Source organism: Mugil cephalus, chromosome 10 (genome assembly GCF_022458985.1).
Source record: "Mugil cephalus isolate CIBA_MC_2020 chromosome 10, CIBA_Mcephalus_1.1, whole genome shotgun sequence".
NCBI lineage: Eukaryota > Metazoa > Chordata > Actinopteri > Mugiliformes > Mugilidae > Mugil > Mugil cephalus.
Genome location: NC_061779.1, coordinates 13,091,091 through 13,114,211, shown reverse-complemented (window position 1 = coordinate 13,114,211; position 23,121 = coordinate 13,091,091). Strand labels below are relative to the sequence as shown.

General features: G+C 42.5%; 1 protein-coding gene across 26 annotated transcripts; it reads left to right on the top strand.

The window, feature by feature from the left end:
- The first annotated feature begins 1,248 nt into the window (after positions 1–1,248).
- c2cd5 (C2 calcium dependent domain containing 5) lies at positions 1,249–23,120 on the top strand. 26 transcript variants are annotated; one of them, XM_047596131.1, is made up of 32 exons: positions 1,249–1,346; positions 2,000–2,109; positions 2,243–2,329; positions 2,487–2,658; positions 2,751–2,846; positions 3,024–3,179; positions 3,298–3,535; positions 6,146–6,306; positions 7,478–7,702; positions 8,138–8,223; positions 8,535–8,570; positions 9,968–10,076; positions 11,658–11,711; positions 13,470–13,584; positions 13,678–13,776; positions 13,883–13,994; positions 14,116–14,195; positions 14,804–14,990; positions 15,069–15,233; positions 16,363–16,407; positions 16,875–17,015; positions 17,100–17,163; positions 17,262–17,323; positions 17,432–17,530; positions 17,664–17,753; positions 17,860–17,938; positions 18,662–18,754; positions 19,236–19,265; positions 19,566–19,697; positions 20,842–21,035; positions 21,125–21,271; positions 21,361–23,120. In XM_047596131.1, the coding sequence occupies exons 2-32, from the start codon at positions 2,020–2,022 to the stop codon at positions 21,484–21,486; spliced, it is 3,570 nt and encodes a 1,189-aa protein (XP_047452087.1). In that variant the 5' UTR covers positions 1,249–1,346; positions 2,000–2,019; the 3' UTR covers positions 21,487–23,120. The 26 variants fall into 26 exon arrangements, 23 of the variants coding, with proteins under 23 accessions (XP_047452087.1, XP_047452106.1, XP_047452110.1 ...); XM_047596133.1 differs by having other exon boundaries at positions 1,253–1,596; positions 19,596–19,697; XM_047596130.1 differs by having other exon boundaries at positions 1,253–1,596.
- Position 23,121: the final 1 nt, after the last annotated feature.

Genomic DNA, 23,121 nt, shown 5'->3' with positions numbered 1-23,121 from the left:
CATACACAGGCGAAAGGTTTCAGCTCCAAGTTCACTGAAACATGGACAATATACTATATCATTAGCCTAATTGCATAAGTGCCCAAATTATTTTTTGACTCATTGTTACAAAATCAATAAAAATCAGTTGTTTTCTGAAAACGTTCATATATGACTTAGGCAATTATGTTATTAGGCTAACGATATGTAGCTTCTTCGTGGAGCATTTACAGCCAAACAAAGTTTAATTTAAGATCTGCTCAATTTAAACTACTGTACATCTTGTCTATGAAGATAATGAAAAAATGAACTGATATAACACAGTGGCAGTAAACAGTAAAATAATCTTATCTCATCTCATCTTCTACTACCGCTTATCCTCGCTAGGGTCACAGGGGTTGCATGGAGCTTATCTCAGCTGTCATCAGGTGAGAGGCGGGGTACACCCTGGACAGGTCACCAGTCTATCGCAGAGCTAACACAGAAATAAACAACCATTAGCACTCACAGTCACAGTAAAATGATCTAAAATAATAATCAAACATGGTTTACTGGAAGGAGCTTGTACCATGATAAGCTATGAAAACAATAATTTGACATAAACTGAGAATCTAGCCAAACATGATGCCATTCAAGCTTGAAGAATATCCTCATTCAAATAAATGTCAAATAACCTAAGATCAAAACTGCTGGCCAGGGACACCGTGTTTGTCAGGGATACAGGCAAAATAGGTGAGGAAGTGTATACGTGGTCCTGTTTATTGAATGAGGAAGGACTGGCAGGACACACTACCTGCCAGGTTTACCCACTCTGGGGCTTTTAGTGGAATTGTTGTCTATAAATTGTTGGATTACCCACTTTTGTTAGGCCTATAGTTCAGTTGTCATTGTGAGTTGTGTTGGGATTTATGAAGTGTAACAAGAAGTCGAGTATTTGTTACATAACGCCGTTAACCTTTACTTCCTCCTCTGTCAGTGTCACCTGCAGCATGCATAGCATGAGCCAGTTTATTGACAATGCGCATGCCCAAAACAAACGTTGACGCTTTATTTATTTGATACAGTTTTTAACCCTATAGCCCCTACATACAAACATATAGAACGCAGTTCTATAAAAAAAAAGGTAGATGAAAAATCTAATCTAATCGCTTTTTGGCATGTGTATGTATTTTATATATCATGAGGTTTGTTTTTTAACATTTCTTTTTCTTTTTTTTTTCAACCATTACGTCACAACTGTACAGTTTGTTTGCTAAAGCCCAAGTTTACGCGGTGTGCGTGAACGCAGCACACACTCACCGCTGAAACTCATTCATCATGGCTTCATCCTTATCAAGCTAGCCGTTGTCGTCTACGCGCTAACTCAGGTCATGTGAACTAATTAAAAAGCGTTTCCTAACGTCACTCGTGCGCCGGTAACCGTCTCTACATCGCGGTAATAAATAATTTGTTGAATATTTGAAAGTTGAACGACAGCTTCCGCGGAGCACTGGGAACTAACGTCTCGTGTTATGGGAGAGGCACGGAGGTCGGACAAACCGCGGACTGTCAACACTAATGTCCGAGTAAAACGAGCCGCTGCCGCTTTGACAGCTGCCTGGTTATATTGTAGCACTGGTAAGGGTGATACTGTTTAGACTGTGAGCCATTTGAGATAATTTTACTGTTATATGTGTAGTGGCTTTGCAGCATGATTGTAAAAACATGGCCGATCAGGTAACTAGAGCTAAAGAGATTCTGACTGCAATGCAGTTAAGTGGCTTTTGGTGCTGGCCTCGTTTGCTAACATGAGGGTGATAGCCGTCGCCCTAACATAGGACACTTAAGTAGATAATTTTGAACCGACCTATTTCACGTGAGGCTACATATTAGCTGAGAGAAGTTAGCTTATTTGCTAGTGAGCTTGTAAATAGAGGAAGGGGCTCTCCACACTGTCAACAACATATGCCCACTCCTCAGGTTTCACTGTTATTAGTGACAGCAGCTGACATTCACTGTTGTTTATAATATTTGTGTGCAGGTCTACCCTAAAACTGAATCATGCCTGGGAAACTGAAGGCCAAAATTGTGGCAGGACGCCACTTGCCTGTGATGGACAGAGCCAGTGATCTTACTGATGCTTTTGTAGAGGTAAGCGGAGATGCTTGGACGACATTGCTGTTTCTTATTTTTGATGACAACCGTAGCGTGCATCAACACAAACACTACATACTATCAATGGATATTTTAAAATATGTGTCTTGCACCCTTTTTTGTTTCGCAGGTCAAGTTTGGAAACACAACTTTCAAGACAGACGTCTTTCCCAAATCCCTCAACCCACAGTGGAACTCTGAGTGGTTCAAATTTGAGGTAATTTGAGTCTCTTTTTAAACATGGCAGCGATGGATTCATCCACAGGAAATGTAGATTTACTTTCATTACTTCCACCATTTACAGAGAAGACCTTATCTCATTGCTGTTCCGGTTTCTCTTTTGCTCCTCTTCCTCTTCTGCTGCTGCTGTCCAGGTTGACGACGAGGACTTGCAGGATGAGCCTCTGCAGATCACAGTATTGGACCACGACACTTACAGTGCTAATGATGCCATAGGGAAAGTTTACATTGACATTGACCCACTGCTGTGCACTGAAGCGGCTTCTGTAATCTCTGGCTGGTTTCCCATCTATGACACCATTCATGGTACAAGAAGAAACTGATCTGACCACCATAATCAAGAGATTTATTTTCAAACTCCTAATTATGTTGTGCTTCCTTCTGTTGGCTGTCGTTAGGTATCCGAGGGGAGATCAATGTCCTCGTTAAGGTGGAGCTCTTCAATGATTTGAACCGCTTCAGGCAGTCGTCATGCGGGATCAAGTTTTTCTGCAGTATGTCTGACTTGTCTTTTATTTTATAATAAAATAATTAATTAGGAATCATAATTACCTTTGGCTCTCACCAACAAAGCAATGCATGGGAATCTTGGAATTTAAGGATATGTAATTGTGATGTTAAGCTACTACTTAACATCAGCTCCTACTCTAATGTCTAAATTTGAATGGCAGCTACATCCATTCCACGGTCTTACCGGGCAGCAATGGTGCATGGATTTGTGGAGGAGCTCGTTGTGAATGAGGATCCAGAGTACCAGTGGATCGACCGTATCAGAACACCGCGGGCCTCCAATGAGGCTCGTCAGAGGCTCATCTCACTTATGTCTGGTAAGAAAATCTCCCATCTTTCTTTTTTTTTTTTTTTACATTTAGGTGTAGAGAAAGAAGACATGTCCCTGTTCTCCCATGCTCTTGTTAACATGGCTGTATGTTAATCCCTATTTAGGAGAGCTCCAGAGAAAAATAGGGCTTAAGGTACTGGAGATGGGTGGGAATGCGGTGGTTGGCTATTTGCAGTGTTTCGACCTGGAGGGGGAGTCTGGCCTGGTGGTCCGGGCCATAGGTACCGCCTGCACGCTGGACAAAATCAGCTCTGGAAGCGCCCCCAACACCAACACACACATTCACCCTAACACAGCCCCTGCTTCCAATGCCTGCAATTCCCCTTCAAAGGATGGAAAGGAGTGAGTATGAACCAGCAACACAGGCATGGAAGAATCCTATTTTCATGTTTAGTTACACTACGGACCTAGTCTGTTAGAAAGGGGAAACGTAATTTGCGTGTGCATGAAAGGGAGAGCGTGTGGATGAAATGTACTGTATATATTAGTTTGTTCTCAGTCGAGCAGTTGCCATTGTGTGTGTCTCAGTATCTAGGATTTCCTCTTTGTAGTTTGTGTGTCTGTTGTGTCTCGTGTAATGCGTCATAAAACTATCAGCACACGACATAACCTGAGACACACACATGTACAGTACACACACAGCCATCCTCAACCCCCCCTCCTCCCTTGTCTGCTCTTTTAGACTGCTCTTGCATGGCTTTCTGCTCTGCCTCTGCATGTTCTAGTGCTGCATCTTGTAGTGAGTATGTAGCACACATTTGTCCTTGTCGGCCTCGAACAGTATGCTTCCTCACTTTGTTCTCCTGTCGTTGGTTTGTGATTTTGTACGCATAACTACAGATGACTGCATGTGTGCCTTTTGTTTGTATTTTTATGTATATATGTGTGTGTGTGTGTGTGTGTGAGAGAGAGATTGTGTGTATCAGGGATGTAAACACCTTTTTGTGTTTACTTAGATAAAATGTGAAAATTAAAATAAGAAAATGTTTTTAGTGAGAGATAGTTTTAGGAATGAGAGGAATTATTCACTTTTCAGTTAATTTCATTTAATTTCTATAGCATCAGTAACAACACAAATAGTCTCAAGTTGCTTTACAGAACCCAGACTGACCCCAAAAAATGAAGGAAAAGAAAAATGATGAGCCAGAGAAAAGCCTAATTAATTATTGTACTTGACACCATCTTTCCCTTTCCCTTGTAGACACGGCTGTAGTTTGTGCTCTTCTAGTGATAATAAAAACACAGAACTCTTATATTGTGATTATAAAAATTTAAAAAAAAAAATTTCACTCATCATAACCATGAGTGAGCATAAATTTTGTCAACAGATCTGTGTGTGATATAGATGTATTAAAAAAAAAAAAAAGTTTTTATCCTAAAATAAAAAATGTCCGTATTATTTCCTTATGGCTTAACAGCATTCAGCAATAATGTTATTAAGAAGGATTCCATTAAAATGATAAAAATGTTACCCTCCAGTAACTGCTTGCACTACGCAATTTAAAAAAATATATATTGTTTGACATTATTTGGTCTTTTTGACAGTTGACATCTGGTCATATTTTAGTTTTAAATGGTAGAGTGAAGGAATAAATAAAATAAAGGGACTGAAAACTGAGGTCTTCAGATCACTTCCTGAAAGCCAAAGTTTAGATATTTCACAGTGACATAAACAAAGGATATTTATTAGAGCGTTTCCTTGGTTTACTGCCTGTTTAAGTTTGCATCAGTGGTTATTGCTTCAGTGACGATGGAGAAATAAAATCTTCTGTCATGCTAGATAGTCTGTTGATACTTATTTGTCACCTTTTTTCCTTTTTGTGTTTGCATCCCTGCTCTACATGGAAGAAACTGAGACCTCTATGCTGGGAGCTATGCATGTTGCTTTTACATGACTTTTAAACAGAATAACTGGGCAAAAAGTGGGGGTGAAAATAAGTCCTCTTTTTGCTGTTCTTTTCCTTTTTGTCTCTTTTTTTCCCCCCACTCTACTGCAATGTTGTGTTGGTACTCGTGTGCGACTCTTTCTTCTTCTGCCAAAAATTCGGATCGGGACGTTTTTCACCCTGCTTGTGTCAAAACCGTCCTTGCGTCTTCCCCCCTCTCTCTCTCTCTCTCTCTTTCTCTGTCTGTCTTTCTCTCTTTGTGCTGACGGGCCCAGGTCTCCCCTTGCCCACGGATGCCGCTCCACCCACAACAGCCCCGTGCATTCGGCCTGCAGCTCCCAGAGACTGTCCCAGAACTTCTCTGTCTCTGTTCCCACACTCATCTTCACTGGTACGCCGAGGCAGGGAAGGAAATAAGAGCAGGAAAAGGACAGGACATTTTAATTTAAGAAGGGCGATGGTAGCGTCTTTACAGAAGGAGGAGAGTGGTTATATTGTATTTGGAGGTTGGATAGTTTGATAGTGTAGACAGGGGCATCAAGATGAAGACTGAAGGCAGACCCTTGCTTCTTTTGTGAGAGAAATGAGCAAAACGTAGCCCCAAACTTTGTGTTTTTCCAACGGGTCGGGCAGCCACGTCCCCTGATGTGTGTGTGTCACGCTGCGTTTCAGAGGAAGGGCCTGTGATCTCTCTACAGTCACCAAAACCTTTTGCTTAATTCTACTGGGACACATGCTTCGGCTTGACATCCTCTGTTGAATCTGACCTCTTTTTTTTTTTTTTGTGTGTGTGTGTTTTTTCGTTAGTTTTATTTGTGTGTCCGTTGCTTTTCTTTGTGTTTAATTTTTGCTTTCAACGCTTGCTCTTTCTAGCCATCTGTAGCACCTCAAACACGCCTCACCCAAAGCAAACAAACCACACATTAAACATCTCCACTCGGTGGCAAACTTGCCGCACACCTACATATGTACAGCACGCGCAGACGCTCGGAGGGTGAGGTGACTGACGTATGTATGTGTGTGTGTGTGTGTGTGTGTGTGTGTGTGTGTCATGTTCTCCTGGCAGGCCGGTATTTGGTGAGGATCTGCCCTCGTCCTCCGGCCCGCCTACCCCTTTCAGAGCCCTTCCCACCTCCTCCTCCTCTCCTCCCCCCTTCTCTCCCTCCAAGCCATGCAGCCGCCAGTCCTCATCATCAGACACAGACCTCAGTTTGACGCCAAAGACGGGTAAGAATACTTGGCCCCGCCCCCTTCCACATTCTCACCCCTCCCTTCTCCCACATCTCATTGTGGTGCTACTATGATGGTGGTTTTAGTTTTTTTTTATTATTATTATTATTATTTGTTCTTTTTTTTTATTTCACCTTTTGTCATTGTTGTTTAACTTTATTTTATTGTAAATGGTATTTTAAATATTTATTTCGCCGTGCATTGATCCCTCTCTGTCCTCAGGGATCTGGTGTGACTTTTTAGTTCGCACATCTACAAAAATAAAAACAACACAATTTGTGTAAAAACTTTGCTGTGTGAAACCACACCAGATCTCTGAATTAGTTCTGTCCCCTGTTGTTGTAGTCTTAGAAGCACTGTGTCTCAAGGGGGCTGTTGTTGATCTAAGGTCACTTCTTCATTAGCAGGCATTATGGTTAATCATTGAGGAGACGGTAAGTTTGGTCAAACTCTGCCCCGAGGACAGCTCAAGCATATTTTAACCCGGCCCCACAATAAATACCATAAAGCCTGAAGAACCTTCTTATATCAGCTACTCTCCCATCTTCTCCTGGCTGGACCTGCAGTCCCCTAACTCACATCCTGCCTTCTTTCCTCCTGCTTTACTTTTTCACGATTCCTCTATGCTGTCATCCTCTTTTTCTCTTAGTCCCCTATTCTTCTCCTCCATCTCTTTGTGCCTGTGTCCCCCACATCTTTTCTAACTCTAACTCGTCTGTGTTAACTAGCACATTTCTGTTAGGGGTGCATTGATTCACATTTATTTATCCACACTACCACACTGCCAGCACATCTAGAATCTGACCAGAGGTCAATTGTTCAAAGTTAAAATACCAGTATCTAACTGGATTCTGTGTCACTAAAAGCAGTGAACTGGCAAAGGGTAAAGCTATTTCTTTAATGACTGTTATGGTTGATACCTTATCTCTTTTAATAACGTCAGTATGAGTTATTCCAGTTGAGTCACATGTCCCAATCTGTCGGTGAGGGCATCCCTAGTTCGTACACACAATTCCTCTACACTTGTCTTGACTTCATCCTCTTCACGCTCTTCTCCTCCTGCTCAGTTGTTGTACTTCTGCCCGCTACCCTCATTGCTCTCTGCCTGTCCATTCTCAATATTTCTGTTTTTCTCTGTGCGCCCTCCATCTGTTTCTCTGCTGGATAGAGGAGCCCCGGTCAGTGAGACGCAGACCCGGAATCTTCCTCTGCCCCAGCTCCCCCACCCTCTCCACAGACACTCTGTCCCTTCCTGGTATTGGCTCAGTGGGCTGTGGTCAAGGCTCTGCCCCCAGAGCAGCCACCCCGCCCCCTCTGTCCTCCATCCACTCAGACCCTGCCTTGCTGAGAAAGAGCGTGTCCTTCACTGAGGACCTGCTGCTGGCAGCCTCCGGTATAGTAGGACTGCTGTGTGTCATCAAGTAGCAGGATCTTGTTTGTAGAGTATTTTGGGTCAACAGCAGGTCTGTTGAAACCCCTGGTGTTATCAGGAGCATTAACGCAGCGTGTATGATGCAGCTGCCCCGAGCCCATTGGGAGACAACACTACTGTCTGAGTCCAACTCTGGATTCTTCTTCCCCAGCATGTGGTTTGATGTGTTCCTCAGTGTAAATAGAAAACGGTTAGCGTAAGCTAAGGATGAGGATGGATCCGGTTTATTTAATGTCCGATGTTATGCGCAGGGCCAGCAGTTGTTTTCCACTTGATTTGTCATGATAACATTAATGTTTCGATGTAATAATAAACTGATAGATTGTTTCACTTTTTAGTCCATTGATGTGTGTGCTAGAAGTGACAACACTGAAACGTCCTCTCCTCTGTTGCCAGGGATGGGCAGCGGCAGCGCCGGCAAGGAGGCGGGGCCTCTGAAGACACTGCTCAGACAACAGACGCAGACGGCTCTCGAGCAGAGGGTACAGTGACACGCTCACACTTTGGTCATACGTTTGTTTAGTGGCTCACCTTACATGCAGATATTTGAGACTGAAACGCTCTATAAATCACAGCGAGCTAAGCATGGCAGTTTTGACAGTTAATTCTCTGACACGTGTCGCAGTTAAGCCACAGATGTCTGCGTTAAAGGGTTCACACGCTTCTGTTCAATGGCTGCATTCTTTGTGAAAGGTTTCTGATTTACACTGGTGAGGTGTTTGATGGGGATGGGCCTGTTTAAGACCAAATAATGTTCCCTCTCTCTGTCCTCTTGACCACTTGTGCTACTCAGGGAGCGTCTTCCTCTGGGTTATTGTTAAACGCCAGGGTATGTCCCATCAGTGTGACACTCTTTCACTCTCCACCTTCTCCTTAACACCCTGACAACGCCGATAGCCACCACCCAGTCTGAGTCAGCTCCTACCGACCCTCCTCTGCTGTTTGTAGATCTCGGAGGTGTGGCTCCGGCTTGAGCAACACAGCAGCGGGTCCTTGCGTGACCCAGTTTTGCGTGTGTGCTCTTCACCCACCTAAAAGATCCACAGACATGTCAGGCAGAGGTTCGGAGGCTAGGAGTTGTGCTCCCTTCGCGTCTGAAGGGGTGTGTGTGACTGTGTGTGTCTTCTGGATACTCATGTTGAACGCCTCCCTCCTTTCTGATGTCTTTTCCTGAGTCTGATTTTATTTTCCTGTGTCGACAAATGCGAATGAACATACTCACCTCATCACCTCATTCTTGCCTCCTGGCTCCAAGTGGGAGGACAAGCTTGTTTTTTTTTTTTTTTTTTTGAGTGCTAGATGAGGACGAATCTAGTGTTAGTCCTGCCTGAATTCTCCCCACTAAAGCCATTCATCACATACCAGTCCTGCATGATTGGAAGCACAACGTCCCCCTGGTTTTCTGTAAAGGCCAATTCAAACAAGAATAAATACCAAGGTGCCAAGAGGCAGTCCGAGTATTTCCTGCCCCTCTTGTGAGTGGTTGCATGTATTTGCATCGCATTATTTGACTGGAGACCGAGGACGGGGTGTCCTGTTAGTGCACAGAGGGACGCATGTAAACCAGATCCTCAATCACAAACTACTTTGTCTGTGTGTGTTCTTCACTTTCAGCTCCAAACCTAATGATTGCATGTACATACAGTATCTGGATTTGAAAGGATTGAATCAATCACTAAGTAGTGATACAATATACGAAGGTGTCATTTTGTTTATATGTTCTCAATCACTTCCAGATCTATTTCAAATGTTCCTGATTTGTGTGTCTCTGAGTGTAGGCTGAAAATGAGCAATTGGGGATAGTAGTTGCATGAGGGTACTACATCAACTTCAGTCCTTGCTGCATGTTGCCATTTAATCTAATTCTCTTATCACTTAAGTCGGCACGTACTTAGTGTTTAGGATTTACTCTTTAGCCAGTCAGTTTTTGCAAGTTGCACAGCCCAGGAGACAACAAAGTCTAAAGTTTGAAGTCTGGTTTCAATAAATTTTTTAGATTTTTCAGATTTTACATATATTTTTTATGGTGCTGTTAAAGCCATTTAAGACTGATATCTAAGTCATATATACATTCGTAAATTTTTTTTTGTTTGCATCAAGGTTCTTATCTGTTAATGTAACTTTTTCTTTTTTTGACTAATTTATGATTTTTTTTTATGTATCCTTTACCATCCAGATGCTTTCTCTTCCCCTTCTGTAAGTGACCCATTTGTTTTCTGTCTGCAGGAATTCCCCTTTTTCACCTTGACTTCTTTCCCACTCGGTTTTCTGGTTCACGTCGGTGGAGTGGTCAGCGCTCGCTCCGTCAAATTACTGGACCGCATCCACAACCCTGGTGAGTTCGCGCACACAAACACACAGGAATAGTGTAGCTCGTTCATTGTCCCGTAAAGCGATATGACTGAGCTCCTCCATTGATCTACAGTGTCATGTGAGTGTCTGGTGCTGTGGCAACTGGCTGTTAGTCAATGCTACCCATTATCCTCCTGTGTTGCACAATTTTCTCCTGTGTGTGATACTGATCTGTTTGGTTGTTTGGGAGAATGAGTACCTGAGTTAATCCTTAAGCAGGTGAAAGCTGTTCCTGGTTACACCTGGATAGTTTTATAGGCATTAACATTTGGATAGGCAGCCATCATTTGCGTCAAATAGTTTTATTGATAGGGGCATCTTTCACCTTATGGTTTGGCTATGTGGCTTTGTGTTATAATCACAATAATTAGTGCGGGTCATGTGCTGGCCGAGTGTGTGCGTGTGTGTGTGTGTGTGTGTTTACGCCTTGGTCACTGTGTTGTTGAGTGCTGTGGTGCTGCCCCCTGGGGGTGAGGTGCAATGCATGGCTACAGTCTGTTGCCTGCTACTTTTTTGTTGTGTGGTGTTGTTGGCTTCAGGTGAGGTACTGTGCGTATATTTATATATGTTTTGTCACTTTGAGTTTTCAAATCAGCTTTTTATGTCTGTTCAATGTTTTTCTTCTGTACTTATCTATTTTATGCCATTATGTTGATGAGAGTCAGACATCACTCTTAGGTAATTACCAGTGTGGAACTAGCAGAGTCATCTCGGCCCTAGACGTTTTTTCCACTTGCTCCGTGTAATGGATCGTGGACCACTGTGAGTCAAGAAAAAATTTAGGGAAAGGGAGTGTTGATGAATATGGGCTGGGTTAAGATGACCAGTTTCTTTACAGAGTTGTTCAGCGGAACCAAAGTCTTTAAAATGATTGTGACATTAAGCAATAAATCTGCAATATTTTTGTTTAATTGGGTAAAAATAACATAACTACAGTCAACTTTTTACGCCATTTTGAAAAGATCAGAGTTCAGTGTTGCAGTGCAATTGAACTTCAGAGCAGCATTAAAAGTATCCTGTGGAGATCTTGACTATAGGTTGCACCAGGAAGTCTTGTGCTCACTGATTAGTTTGAATTGTGTGCACAATCAGGGGATGAAATTATTTAATGCTATTCAACTAATAAACAGTTGTTGGTGGTAACAAGCATTAATTTTATATATTAAAATCTTCACATATTATTTTCAGGAGGGTTTCTTAGGCTTTTGAGGATGCACACATTGCACTCTTAAATTCTTATGTATTTAAAGAGTATACAAGAGTTAGATCGCTGCTACATGCACCTTTTTGTATTTTTGTAGCTTCTCTTCTCCTTAACTTTTTTTTTTTTTTTGGTGGCAGGCCTAAGCTTTTATCATATCTGTTTTCCTCTTTACCTCATCAGTCTTCTTCCTCTTTGTTTTTGTAGGCCTGAAATAGTTTGTCTTTGCATAGTGACTGTGAAGTGCTGTCTGTGTTTTGCTTAGTGACTGTGGAGTGCTGCTGTCGTGCCGTGCTCGTTTGTTAGACTGTCTCTTCTTTTCTTTTTCTCTCTTTTCTGTACTAACGGTGTGTTCTGGCCCAGCCTTGGGTAACACGCGCTCATACAAACTGCTAGACTGGAATAGTGTCACTGCAGGTATTTCCCCCCTTTTACTGCTCTCACCCACAGGAGTGATGGCAGCTCAGTGAAGTAAACGTGTGCCCCCTCAGCAAATACCCCAACATTGACATTTAACCAATATGCAGCAGCCATCCTAAATATCCACAATTAAATTCAGCACAGTCTAGTAGCGAATCACTGAACACTCATGATTTCAGTGAGCTGCCATCCCCCTCTCTCTAATCTGTGTGAGTGTGTGCTGAGCTGAGTTTTGCATGCTATTTGTCCCCACCCCACCCCATCCAGCCTGGCCTGGCTACCTCCCACCCAGCTCATCCCGCTGCACAGAAGAGCTGCAGCTCTTCCCTAACGTTATCCCAGCGCTATATCTAACGCTTCCCGAATTGACATTGTGGTCAAACCTTTCTAGACCAGAGGAGGTTTAGGAGGTTTTACTCTGTGGAAAAAAAGCCACTGACCCGGGCATGTGCATCCCTAACTCACTGGGCCGTATTCATACTGAGAGAGAAAGAAGGAGTGATGGATGGATGGATGCATGAAAGGCAGATTGATTTGGTGGGTGGCAGCTTTGAAATTAAAACCGGATTGGGATGTTTGATGTAAAGAGGTTACCTACGGAAATGGAGAAAGTACGATTACACTCACAATTCTGTAATTTAGGTTGATATTTGATGGGACTCTGGTGAATGAATATGGCCCTTCTCTGCCCGTGAGCGTGCACATGCTCATGAGCGTGCACGTTGGTGAGCCTGTGCCTGTATGACATGCTGCTTCTGGTTTAAAGGAACCCACCTCGTGGGCCTGATGCCTGACCATCAGTCATTATTTTTCATCTCTTCACTCTAATCGCTCATTCTTTTCGCCTGATTCATTCCTCCCCGTCACACCTCGCAGTTGAGTTTCTCTGTCTTTCTGGGGCCCCCGGTCTGTCAGCATGTTGCCCTCACAGGGAGTCATGGGGTGCGGCTCAATATTCTAATGTCGCTTTATTCACGGCCTCTTTATTCACCAAACCTAGAGCTACCACATGAGTGACATTAAACCCTCAGCTTGCAACAATAAGGCTCTGCCAACACAGAGGTGTTTGGAGAAAAGCCTCATGAGACTATTGAAACACACCCATGGTTTAGCCTAAATATGATGAAGGCTCAATCCCTTTGATCTTAATAACTTTGTCAAAGGGCACCTTTTTCACCTTACACCCCAAACACAGTATCCTCTTTTTTTTTTTTTTTTTTTTTAATTACGTAAAGGATGGTGTCTGTATATCTTTCCTGTGTCCGTTCTGTTAGTTCTGCTCACAGGAAGGAGACACAGAAAAGAGGTTTTAGTGCAGTTAAGGAATGACGCCAAGAACGCACACAACTATTCTAACCGCTGACTTTGCCTTCATCATCATCCTCATATTCTCATCACACATTTCCAGTGTCACTTTGTTTTACGAACTGATAATTGGTTTTGGCTTGCTTTGACACACCATTTAACCCATAAGTAATCAGAAAATACAGCCTGTACTGTTTGGTGTCTGTTTATTTTCTGGTAAGTCAAAGCAGTCAGAATAGATAGCATATTAGGTACTGGTAAATTTCCTGTCATTGTGAATGACATTGTGGGCACTTTTTTTTATTTATTTATTTATTTTATTTTTTTAATTTAACTGTTTTTAGTGCTACTTCATTGGTTGCTAGGCTTCAGTGAGCTTTTGACATCTAACTCTGCCATTTTAGAAATGTTTTGTGAAAGCTGTTTGACTCAGAAGTTTGTGTTTTGCAGATGAGCCAGAGACTCGTGATGCGTGGTGGGAAGAGATCCGCCAGGAGATCAAATCTCATGCCAAAGCTCTCGGTTGCCATGCTGTTATAGGCTACAGTGAGAGCACCAGCATTTGGTATGGAGTACATATGCATTTTGTTCTCCCTCTCACTTTTTTGTATTATACAGTTTTCTTCATCTTGTGTTCTTATACCTCTCCTCATTGCAGTGAGGAGGTGTGTATTCTGTCAGCATCGGGCACAGCAGCCATCCTGAACCCTCGGTACATGCGTGAAGGCTGTCTAGACATGGGAAGCACCGACCACAGGTTGTCCTTATGTGTTCACAATGAAAATAATCAATATATAAATCAAAGTCTTGTTTTAAGACTAAGCTGTGGATGCAGATCTCATGTGACTTCCGTTGTTCGCCAGGTTTGAGGAGCCATCGCCCCCCAGCTGTGGTTTCTGTCACATCCCGTACGATGAGCTCAACATGCCATTTCCTGCCCAGCTCACATATTGCTATCACTGCCGAAGACAAAAGGTCTAAATACAGTACATTTATATATTTTTTTTTAACCAAGATAAAATTGATTTTCTAATGTATAAATTTTGTTTAGATAAAATATGAATTAACTTTTTTTTTTTTTTTTTTTTTTTTCAAGGTTCCTGATGTGCTATTTACAACAATTGACTTGCCACCAGAAGCAGCTGTCACAGGGAAGGGTTGCCTTATCCAGGCCAGGTAAAACTCCTCACAAGACCACAAACCTTTTCAGTGTTATTTGATATACCTACCATCCATCAGAGCCAATCTGATTTCAGCGCCACAGCTCTCAGATGATGTGTGTGGCTACATCACTGCTACTCTTCTATCACGGCAAAAAAGCTCAAACAAACAATTCGATTGGTCCGGCAGATCTTTGGGAGTATTCATTTTCCAACAGAGAACTCCAGATCAACTGGACGGAAGAAGTTCAGGCGGGCTACCCAGCTAGTATATGTCATCTGTTATGCCAACTGCTTCCCTATATCTCCTTTAAAGCCATAGTGTGTTTTGTTTTTTAATATAAATGTCTGTTACAATCAAGCCCTCTCAAGGCATTTTTGGCAAGAGCCGACAAAACAGAGAACCCAACTGCAACCATGAGTATGATGGACAGCGGAGAATAACCAATGTACCTAAGCTTCCATGAATCATTTGGCGGTAATGCAAGATGTGCAGTGATGTGCTCACAAATCCAGAGAAAGCTAATGCAATCTAATCATTGTGGATGTATGGAATTAAAAATACTTATATGACACAAATTTCAACAGGCTAATTTTTTAATACCGATGCTTATTGTCTTCCAGACTCTGTCGCCTGAAGAAGAAAGCCCAGGGAGAAGTGAATGCGACGGCCATCTCCAACCTGCTGCCCTTCATGGAATACGAGCTGCACACTCAGCTGATGAATAAGCTGAAGCTGCGGAGCATGAACGCTCTGTTCGGTCTGCACATACAGATCAGTGTTGGCGAGAACATGCTCCTGGGTCTAGCTGTACGTCAACCGTTTAAGCTAATAAACATAAATTTTGTGGTGCCAGTCAGTCCATTAAATGTGTGTTTGTGCGTTCAGTCTGCAACAGGGGTGTACCTGACGGCCCTGCCGGCACCAGGCGGCATCCAGATTGCGGGGAAGACGCCCGGCGACCTGAGCAACGAGCACCATATCTTGACCATCCAGAAAAGGATCAATGACACCATAGCCAAGAACAAAGAGCTCTATCAAATCAACCCACCGGTGAGATGGACGTCATTAGTTTGTGAAGTAAATAAACATACGGACAGATGAGCTTTAACCTCTCCAAAGCTCCGTTGTTTTACTAACCTTTCACTACAAAGTGGATTTCTAAACTGCTTTAACGAGAAATTGAGACCAAGGCATAGTCGACGTGAAAAACTGGTTTCAAGTTGTGATGTTCAGATGTGTTACCCTTACCCTGACACATTCCCATTATTATTCATCTATCTTTAGTTGTGGTCCACTTTTATACACAAAACATGATAACAAGTAAGAACAGGATATTCTCTAAATGTGTTCTTTGTACTTGGAAGGCCCATAAGAAAAATAATATCTACAGATTATGACCTTGTGCCTCTGTGTCATATTCAAATAGCTTTGTATCAAGTATTTTGGCCTCATTTTTGATTGTTAAAAACATGTAATCACACATAATATACACAGAATTTATTGTTTGTCAGGTTCTGTGTATTGGATACAGCAAGTCATTAAGTAAATTGAGAGTTTAAAATGAGTTGATCACTTAAAGAAGTAAATGGGTCAGGTTTGCTTTATTATAAAAGTAAGGTTTAAAACGATACATACAAAGGTATTTATTTAGCAAATTGCGCAGAGGAGCATTTGTAATCATATTTTGGAAGAGACAGGGAAGAAAAACAAGTGAAGAATGTTTTCTAGGACGTAGTCTTACATGATCCATGTCATGATCCAAAGAACTGGCTCCAATTTGTAAAAACACAAAATGAAGCTGGTGGAGTTGTACAACAAAGTTCTATTGACTCTTGAAGAAAACAAATCAACTTTTGTGAAAAAGATGTTAAGAGGACAGTGTGAGGAGTCATGGGGCAGGTCATAAACCAAAGCCCACCTCTTCTCCTATCAAACATTATATTAAATAAGATTTTTGTTCAATTTTATGCAGGGCCATATATCCCATTGAATCCGTATTGATGTAAACCACCTCAAATTAAAGATGAGACTTGGCACTGTAATGCAACATCCATTTTATGCGTGTGTTGAAGCACAGAGCCTGAACAAAACGTGTAAATGTCCAAAAAGTCTGAACTGTATGATCTGTTTTGTGAATCGTGATAAACTTACCCCTCTTGTTTCTCTCTGATTATTAAAGAAATTATTTGCCCTGGACCCTGAGGTGTTCTGCGGCATAAACATGGTACTGAGCATGCCGACTTTTAGCTGTGGGACGCAGCAAAGCATGACAAATGTTTCACTCTATTAATTGCAATAATACACCACCTTTGCTGTAACAGAATAACAGGTTCTTAAATGGGGAGCAGGACGTTGTGTAACCCACACCAGAGTCACGTATCGACACAACTCACCATAAACTCATTGAATCAGTGTTAAGACCATCTACCCAGACCAGTCGCACTCTCACCTGTGTGTGTTTTACAATGTGTGGGTGTGTGTTTGTGCCACTCTGTCCTTTTTCCGGATTCATACTCAAATTAACACCATTTTTTGTGTGTTAGTAAAGCCAACTGGGTGAGTGTGAGCATGTGGAGTGTTACTAACTTCTAGTTGTACATTGACAGATGCAGATGTCAACAGCTGCTGTGATGGTTACGGTGTTCGCCTTGACATCCCGTCTGCTCAGGTGTCGTGTCTCTTTGTTTGCAGGAGCTGACTGAGGAAGGGGTGGGTTCTCCGATCCCTGAGCCCAGGCAACGATCCAGGCTCTTTCGCTCCCACTCAGAAAGTTCAGATGAGCTGTCAGAACTGGATCTGTCCCACGGCAAAAAGGATGCATTTGTCTTGGAGGTGTGTGTGTGTGCAAATCAACGCACTTGTATGCAGTTGATTCTATAGGAAATTCTAACCATTTCTAACTATCTCTTCTATTAGATTGACGACACAGATGCTGTGGAGGACATTCATTCCCTCCTCACTGATGCATCTCCACCCACAGGTACAGTATGAGCCATACACTGAGCTTTTAAACACAACGCTACACGCGCACAGTCGGTTATCTCCTGATTGTCTCAATTTCTTCTTCCACGTCTTCAGGTTTCTACAGTTGCAACACTGAGATCATGCCTGGGATTTATAACTGGACTTCAGTAGTACAGGTGCATTTTGAAGTTGGTTTTAACTAATTTAGTCATTAATGTATGTTTAGGTAATTTCTCCCTCTTGTCTCTTTTTTTCATGCTATGTCACTATTACATCTGTTCCAGATGTTCACATCCGTGAGGGTCTTCAGGCTGAGCAACGCCAACCTTACAAATCAAGGCTTAAACAAGATCTTCACTGACCTTTGTGAGAATCTGCTGAAGGTATTGACCTTTATCGATGTGCTGGTTGCGCTATGTTTATTATCTGTAATGTGCATGTTACATTCTGCTATGTTACTTGATGCCATTATGTTTTGAATAACATGTTAAAAATCTACACTAATCTTTGCTGCAGAGTTTTTACTTTAAGTTGCGATCCATGATCCCCTGCTGCCTTTGTCATCTCAACTTCACTGTAGCTGTGCCAGAAGAAGACCTCATTCAGGTGAGAAGTTACTGTTTTGCCAAAGTGCATATGGAACCAGGAACAAAAATATTATTTTCTCACTTACTTCCATCTACTGCTGTTCCTCTCTCTTTCACTTCGTCAGGTGGCAGTGACGGCCGTTTCCATGACTTTTGACAGCGATCAGACTCAAGAGAAACCAGCAGAGAAGTCCGTCACCAAAGGTCTGTCTGTTTTTTGGTTATCATAACTTATTGTCTGGATGGCTCTCAGGTCTGCTGGAACTCTGTTCAGATGATGAAGGGAAGTATGTCTTTGACAGCCACCAGTTTAATCCTTAGTACTCATTAGTCATATTTTACACATACACGAGGAGCACTAGTTAATGCATTATAGTTTGAGAGACCTAGTGTATGTTTGAAGAGTTTTCACGCTGAATCTTAGAGCTTTGTTATTAACAGATAATCTGTTTGATTCCAGTTGAATCAAAGTGAACCTAGCACTATGTAGCAAACCATTTTTTACATTTTAGTCCAGTAGGTGGTCCAACTTCAGGTAAACGTGGCGATCTCCAGGTCTTTACAGAGTATTGTATGCTGTGCTTAAAAGTTGAGCTTTTTTATTAGTTTATTACATGCATATTTCACGAGGGGATGGTGTCATGGTATCTATTTGGATCTCATGATCATCTGGTTCTTACTGCAAAGTGATAATTTAGGTCCCCAAACAACCTAGTTTAGGTTGAAATGGCTGAAGCTTCATTCACAAACACGAGGCCCATTCTCTGTTGGTTACAAAGCTCTATCTCTGAAAATACATGCAGACACATTGAAAAAGTTTGCAGGGAAGTAAGAAAACAACCCTCTCTTAATTCCATTCGTTTTAATTTGTTCCTTTGAAACTAATCAACAAGGTGTGGATGATTTTGTGTGCATGCTTTGTTTTAGGGACCAATGAGACTGAAGAGCAGCTACAGTTTCCCTTGGAGTTGTGCGCAGACTCATCATCTGTGAACACTCAACCATCTTCCAAAATCTCAGGTAACCTTAAGGCGTTTTTTGAATTGCTCCTCGAGCTCCTCCTCCGCCCTGCTTCACTAACAGGCATTGCCCGTCTCCTCCACTAACACCTCAGGTACAGTCTCTTTATTCACCCCAGTGGCAAAACTCTGCCAAAATCAGCTGGTTATGGTTCGTTCCACAGGTAAATAAATAGCTGATGTTTAGTTGCCTAGTGTGTTGTTTTGCTGTGGACTTGGATGACAGCGTAGCGTTGCGTAGATGAGATGTAATACTCGTAAGAGCAGCGTGGCTTTCCCTCCATTTGCATTAAGAGAACGTGGTAACGAGATCCCCTACCAAGTGCAGTGGGTTTGGATGTGCATTGGATGGTGATTGAGATTTGGGATGGTGGTTAAAGCTAAATAACACATGCTGAGCTATCCTTGTGGCCAGAGCCTGATGCTGAACTCATTCTGCAAGCACAAAGACAGACGATGATGTTTGTGTATGTGTGTGACAGGTATCCCAGAGAGTACAGTCTCATCCAGAGGTAAGCCCCCTTCTTGACCACTCTCACCCCACCTCCCGGCTACTGAAACTACTACACTACCCTGTTTTTACTTTTCATCCTTCTGTCTGGACAGAGTTATCCTGCACCGCTCCCAAACCTCATCCATTTTTGTTCTTTTCTGTTCTTCTGTTCGTTTGTTTTTTCGTGTCCTGTTTTGTTTTCTTTTCTTGTTGTCGTCTTGTTGTTGTTGCGTTTGTTCGGTTGTGGGCTATGCGTGTGTGTTTGTGTGTGCGTGTTTGTTTGTGTGTGTGTGTGTGTGTGTGTGTGTGTTCTCTCCAGCTGCCTCCGTTGATTACGGTTCCTTTGCAGACAGATGCAGCACCTGGCTAGAGCTGCTTAGGCTGAAAGCTCACACCATAAGACGAGGATCAGTTAAGACAAGTAGGAGGACACAGTCTCTAGCACACTCTGGTGATCATCATACCCACAAATGCAGAACACGGTGTCACAAGAAATCACACGGACACACATACACTCACACACCCCTCCATGCATGCCGCTGGGGGGCGGAGCATTGTAAATCAAGCACTGGCTTTTTGGCTAGAGTGTGAAAGTTGACGCCCCGCCCCTCAGAGGGATCCACAACCGGCATCTTGGCTTTAAAATGCCTGTAGCCACGGTAACCACGATGACTAATTAAAGGAGTTTTCATGCATTCAGCGTGCAGCATTTTCCCTAAGGCGCTGCGTAGATCTGTATGGACTGGAGGACTCATTTTTATTTTTTACTTTGCATTAAAGACTCTAAATTGAGAAAACATGACTTCATGAGGACATTCAGTGTGAATGCAAATACATTTCATGTCTGAACTGTGTTGCGAACAATCATGGTGGGGCGGGGATGGGCAATGCTTTTCTGCAAGAGCTGGTATGATTTTCAGTCCTGTGCACAGTAAGTCAACTGCAGTCTAATGTGTGGCTCTGAAGGTTCGTGGTTTGATGGATGTAGGCCACATCAGGTAAATTTGCAGTAAGACAATGGAGCATCTTTCACACTCTGGCTTATGTACACGTGCCAAGCTCAGCACATAGCTGTCTCTGTCTGTCTCCGTGTCTCAAGCCCTCTCTCACAAACAAATAGCGATATTCTCTCATGTACTTCACTGTACATTTCGTATTCACACGTAAACAGCTGTGCCCAGGTCTGTCTGTCTGTCTGCAGACATTGTGTAACTGTCTGTTCAACTCAACTGCATGACATGCATGGCGGTGCTCGCTTTTCAACTGATTGTCTTGGCACCACACATGAAATACACACCACTGCATGTCGAGTCACATGTACTGTATATACTGTCTAGCACACACAGAAAACGTATAGCACATACACCGTAGCGGCACACAAGTTACTCATATTGTGCTAACAGCATTGCATTTTTTGCACGCACATTCCACATTGACATCTCTCTCTGCTTCTGCAACGTTCTTATCAGCTTTTAAGTTTTCCACTATTTTTGAGTGTCTTCTGGTATCTCCATTCCCCTTTTGTCTTTTTCTCCCCCCCCTCCCCTCTTTTTGTCTCCCTCTTCCACCGCTTCGTGCTCTCTCTGAACCTGCAGTCTCATCTTTGGACCGCAGCAGTCCGGTGCCTGAAGGACGTTCCCGATCGCTTCGCTCCAGCCGCTCGTTTGGAGGCACCTCGGTAACCGTGGTGAAGATGACGCCGCTCTCCTTCCTCCCTGGGACTCGCATCATTAAATACCTTGGAATCATCAACATGTTTTTTATCAGGGAGACGACATCGTTACGAGAGGTAATGGGCAACATGAGCACAGGAAGCTGCTGTGTTTAGCCCCTCGGGATCATCTGGATCACACGAAACGCGTGTTTTCTTCTCTGCAGGAGGGTGGTGTTAGCGGTTTCCTCCATTCGTTCATAGCAGAGGTGTTTGCGATGGTTCGAGCCCATGTAGCAGCCCTGGGTGGCAACGCAGTTGTGTCCTACAGCATGAAAGAGTGCATGCTAATGGAAAATCCAAACAAGAACCAGGTACTGACGCTCATTACAAATATGTACCTTCATGCTTAAATGTATGTTTGTTTCGTTAGTTTAATCCTGAGTTTTTTTTCCTCTTCTAGGCGCAGTGTCTAATTAATGTGAGTGGTGATGCAGTTATTTGCGTCAGAGAAAACGACTTGGAGCCCGCGGCCTCGACGACGAGTATCGGACAGACCTGTTGTAGCGGCACAGATGTGGCTACATGACAGTGAAACAGACAATGATTCTGTGCGCTGGAAGAACAATCTGAGTGAACACACTCTCTGAGTCTAGCCGTCCAAATCTTATGATTTACGTTTGCCTTAAAACTCTAAAAGATCCAAAGGTTTGGACACAGGTAATAAAGATCCATTATCTCACGCACTCAAAAACATACAGTCTGTATAGGTTTAGAAGTGCAGGATGTTCCTCTGTAAGTTTTTCTGTTTTTTAAAGAGAGCATTTGTGCAGGGGATACCAGTGTGGCTCAGAGAGTATTTCAGTACAATTTGCTTCAAACTGGCCAAAGTAGCTAAGTTTTGATTTGTATTACAGCCGTCCAGTATATTGAGTAACACTTGAGGCAGCTATAAGTAATTTGTCTGTCCACTGATTTCAGACGTCGTCGAATTGAATGGCTGTCCTAAAAGGGACTCACTGTGAGTGAGTTTGTGTACAATCTGGTGATTTTAAATGTAGTCAAATTCTTGCTCAGTGTTTGGCTCTATGTCGAATAAATGCATCTATTCAGATCCAAGTGGCCAGAATACGTGTTGGGCAAAGCCAGTTTTTAAATTTCAACAGGCTGGTGCTTTTCCTCAGAACAGAAAATTGAAGTACGATTCCAAACAAGCCTGTCACCCATTTCGTTATTTCATTGGCGTCCAGTTTTAAGTCTCTATGCCTAATTTTTAGATTTTATATTGATTCTGCTGAGGAGTCCAATCATTGAGCAATTACGTATTGCTCAGAAGCAGTAAGCTACAGGATTGTTTAGCAAGTGTCAAATAATGGTGTCCATAATTAGACTTATTTTTATTTCTGGGAGTGACTTAAGTTACATCTGATCTGCGAAAAAGGAGGTCACGATTACAGCCATAACATGCACATACTTTTGTAGAGTAACGATATTCCCTGTAGAACTTCTGTTCTCACATATTCCAGTGACTATTAAATCGAAGCTAATAGATTGTATCGTTTTGTTGGAAATAGATTTAATCAAGGGTATAATAGGTATGCTTTTTTATTGAATTACAGTGGAGTGAGTGGGGAAAATGGCGATGGGTACAAAAGGATATAAGTGAAACCAAGTGGCTCATTGAAATAAAGTCTTTGAGGTGGTTTTTACTTTATTAAGTCTCTATAATTGAAGCACTTCTTGCTTCCCTTGCAGCTCTAGGATCACATCCTCTTCTTGATGCGTCTGCCTCTCATATTTCACACGGCCGAGCTTCCTCACTGTTGCTTTGGTCCTTATGCTCATGTTAATAACATCGAAACTGCTCTGACATTCATGTTGTGCTGGGAAAAAAAAGGCTTCTCCTAGTTGTGGTTGCCACTCAAAACTAAATGTTCTCTAAAAATCAGATTGCAGTATTTTTGTAACATAAAGTTTATGAATCCGACTACTCCCACTTGTGCTATTATTTTAAGTCGCTGTGTCAGAGAATTAGTGGTACTCTAATCTGTGTGATTGGCAGTTTGTGATCAGTTTCCTATATTTTTATCTAAAACTTGAATGTAAATACAGTCTGTGGATGCTTTGGCTTTTTGACTAGCAGCATGCAGATCCACTTTTTATTGCCATGAATCTGTATGCTTGCCTGTTAAGTCTTGCACAATAAACTCAAGTCAAGCTGTTT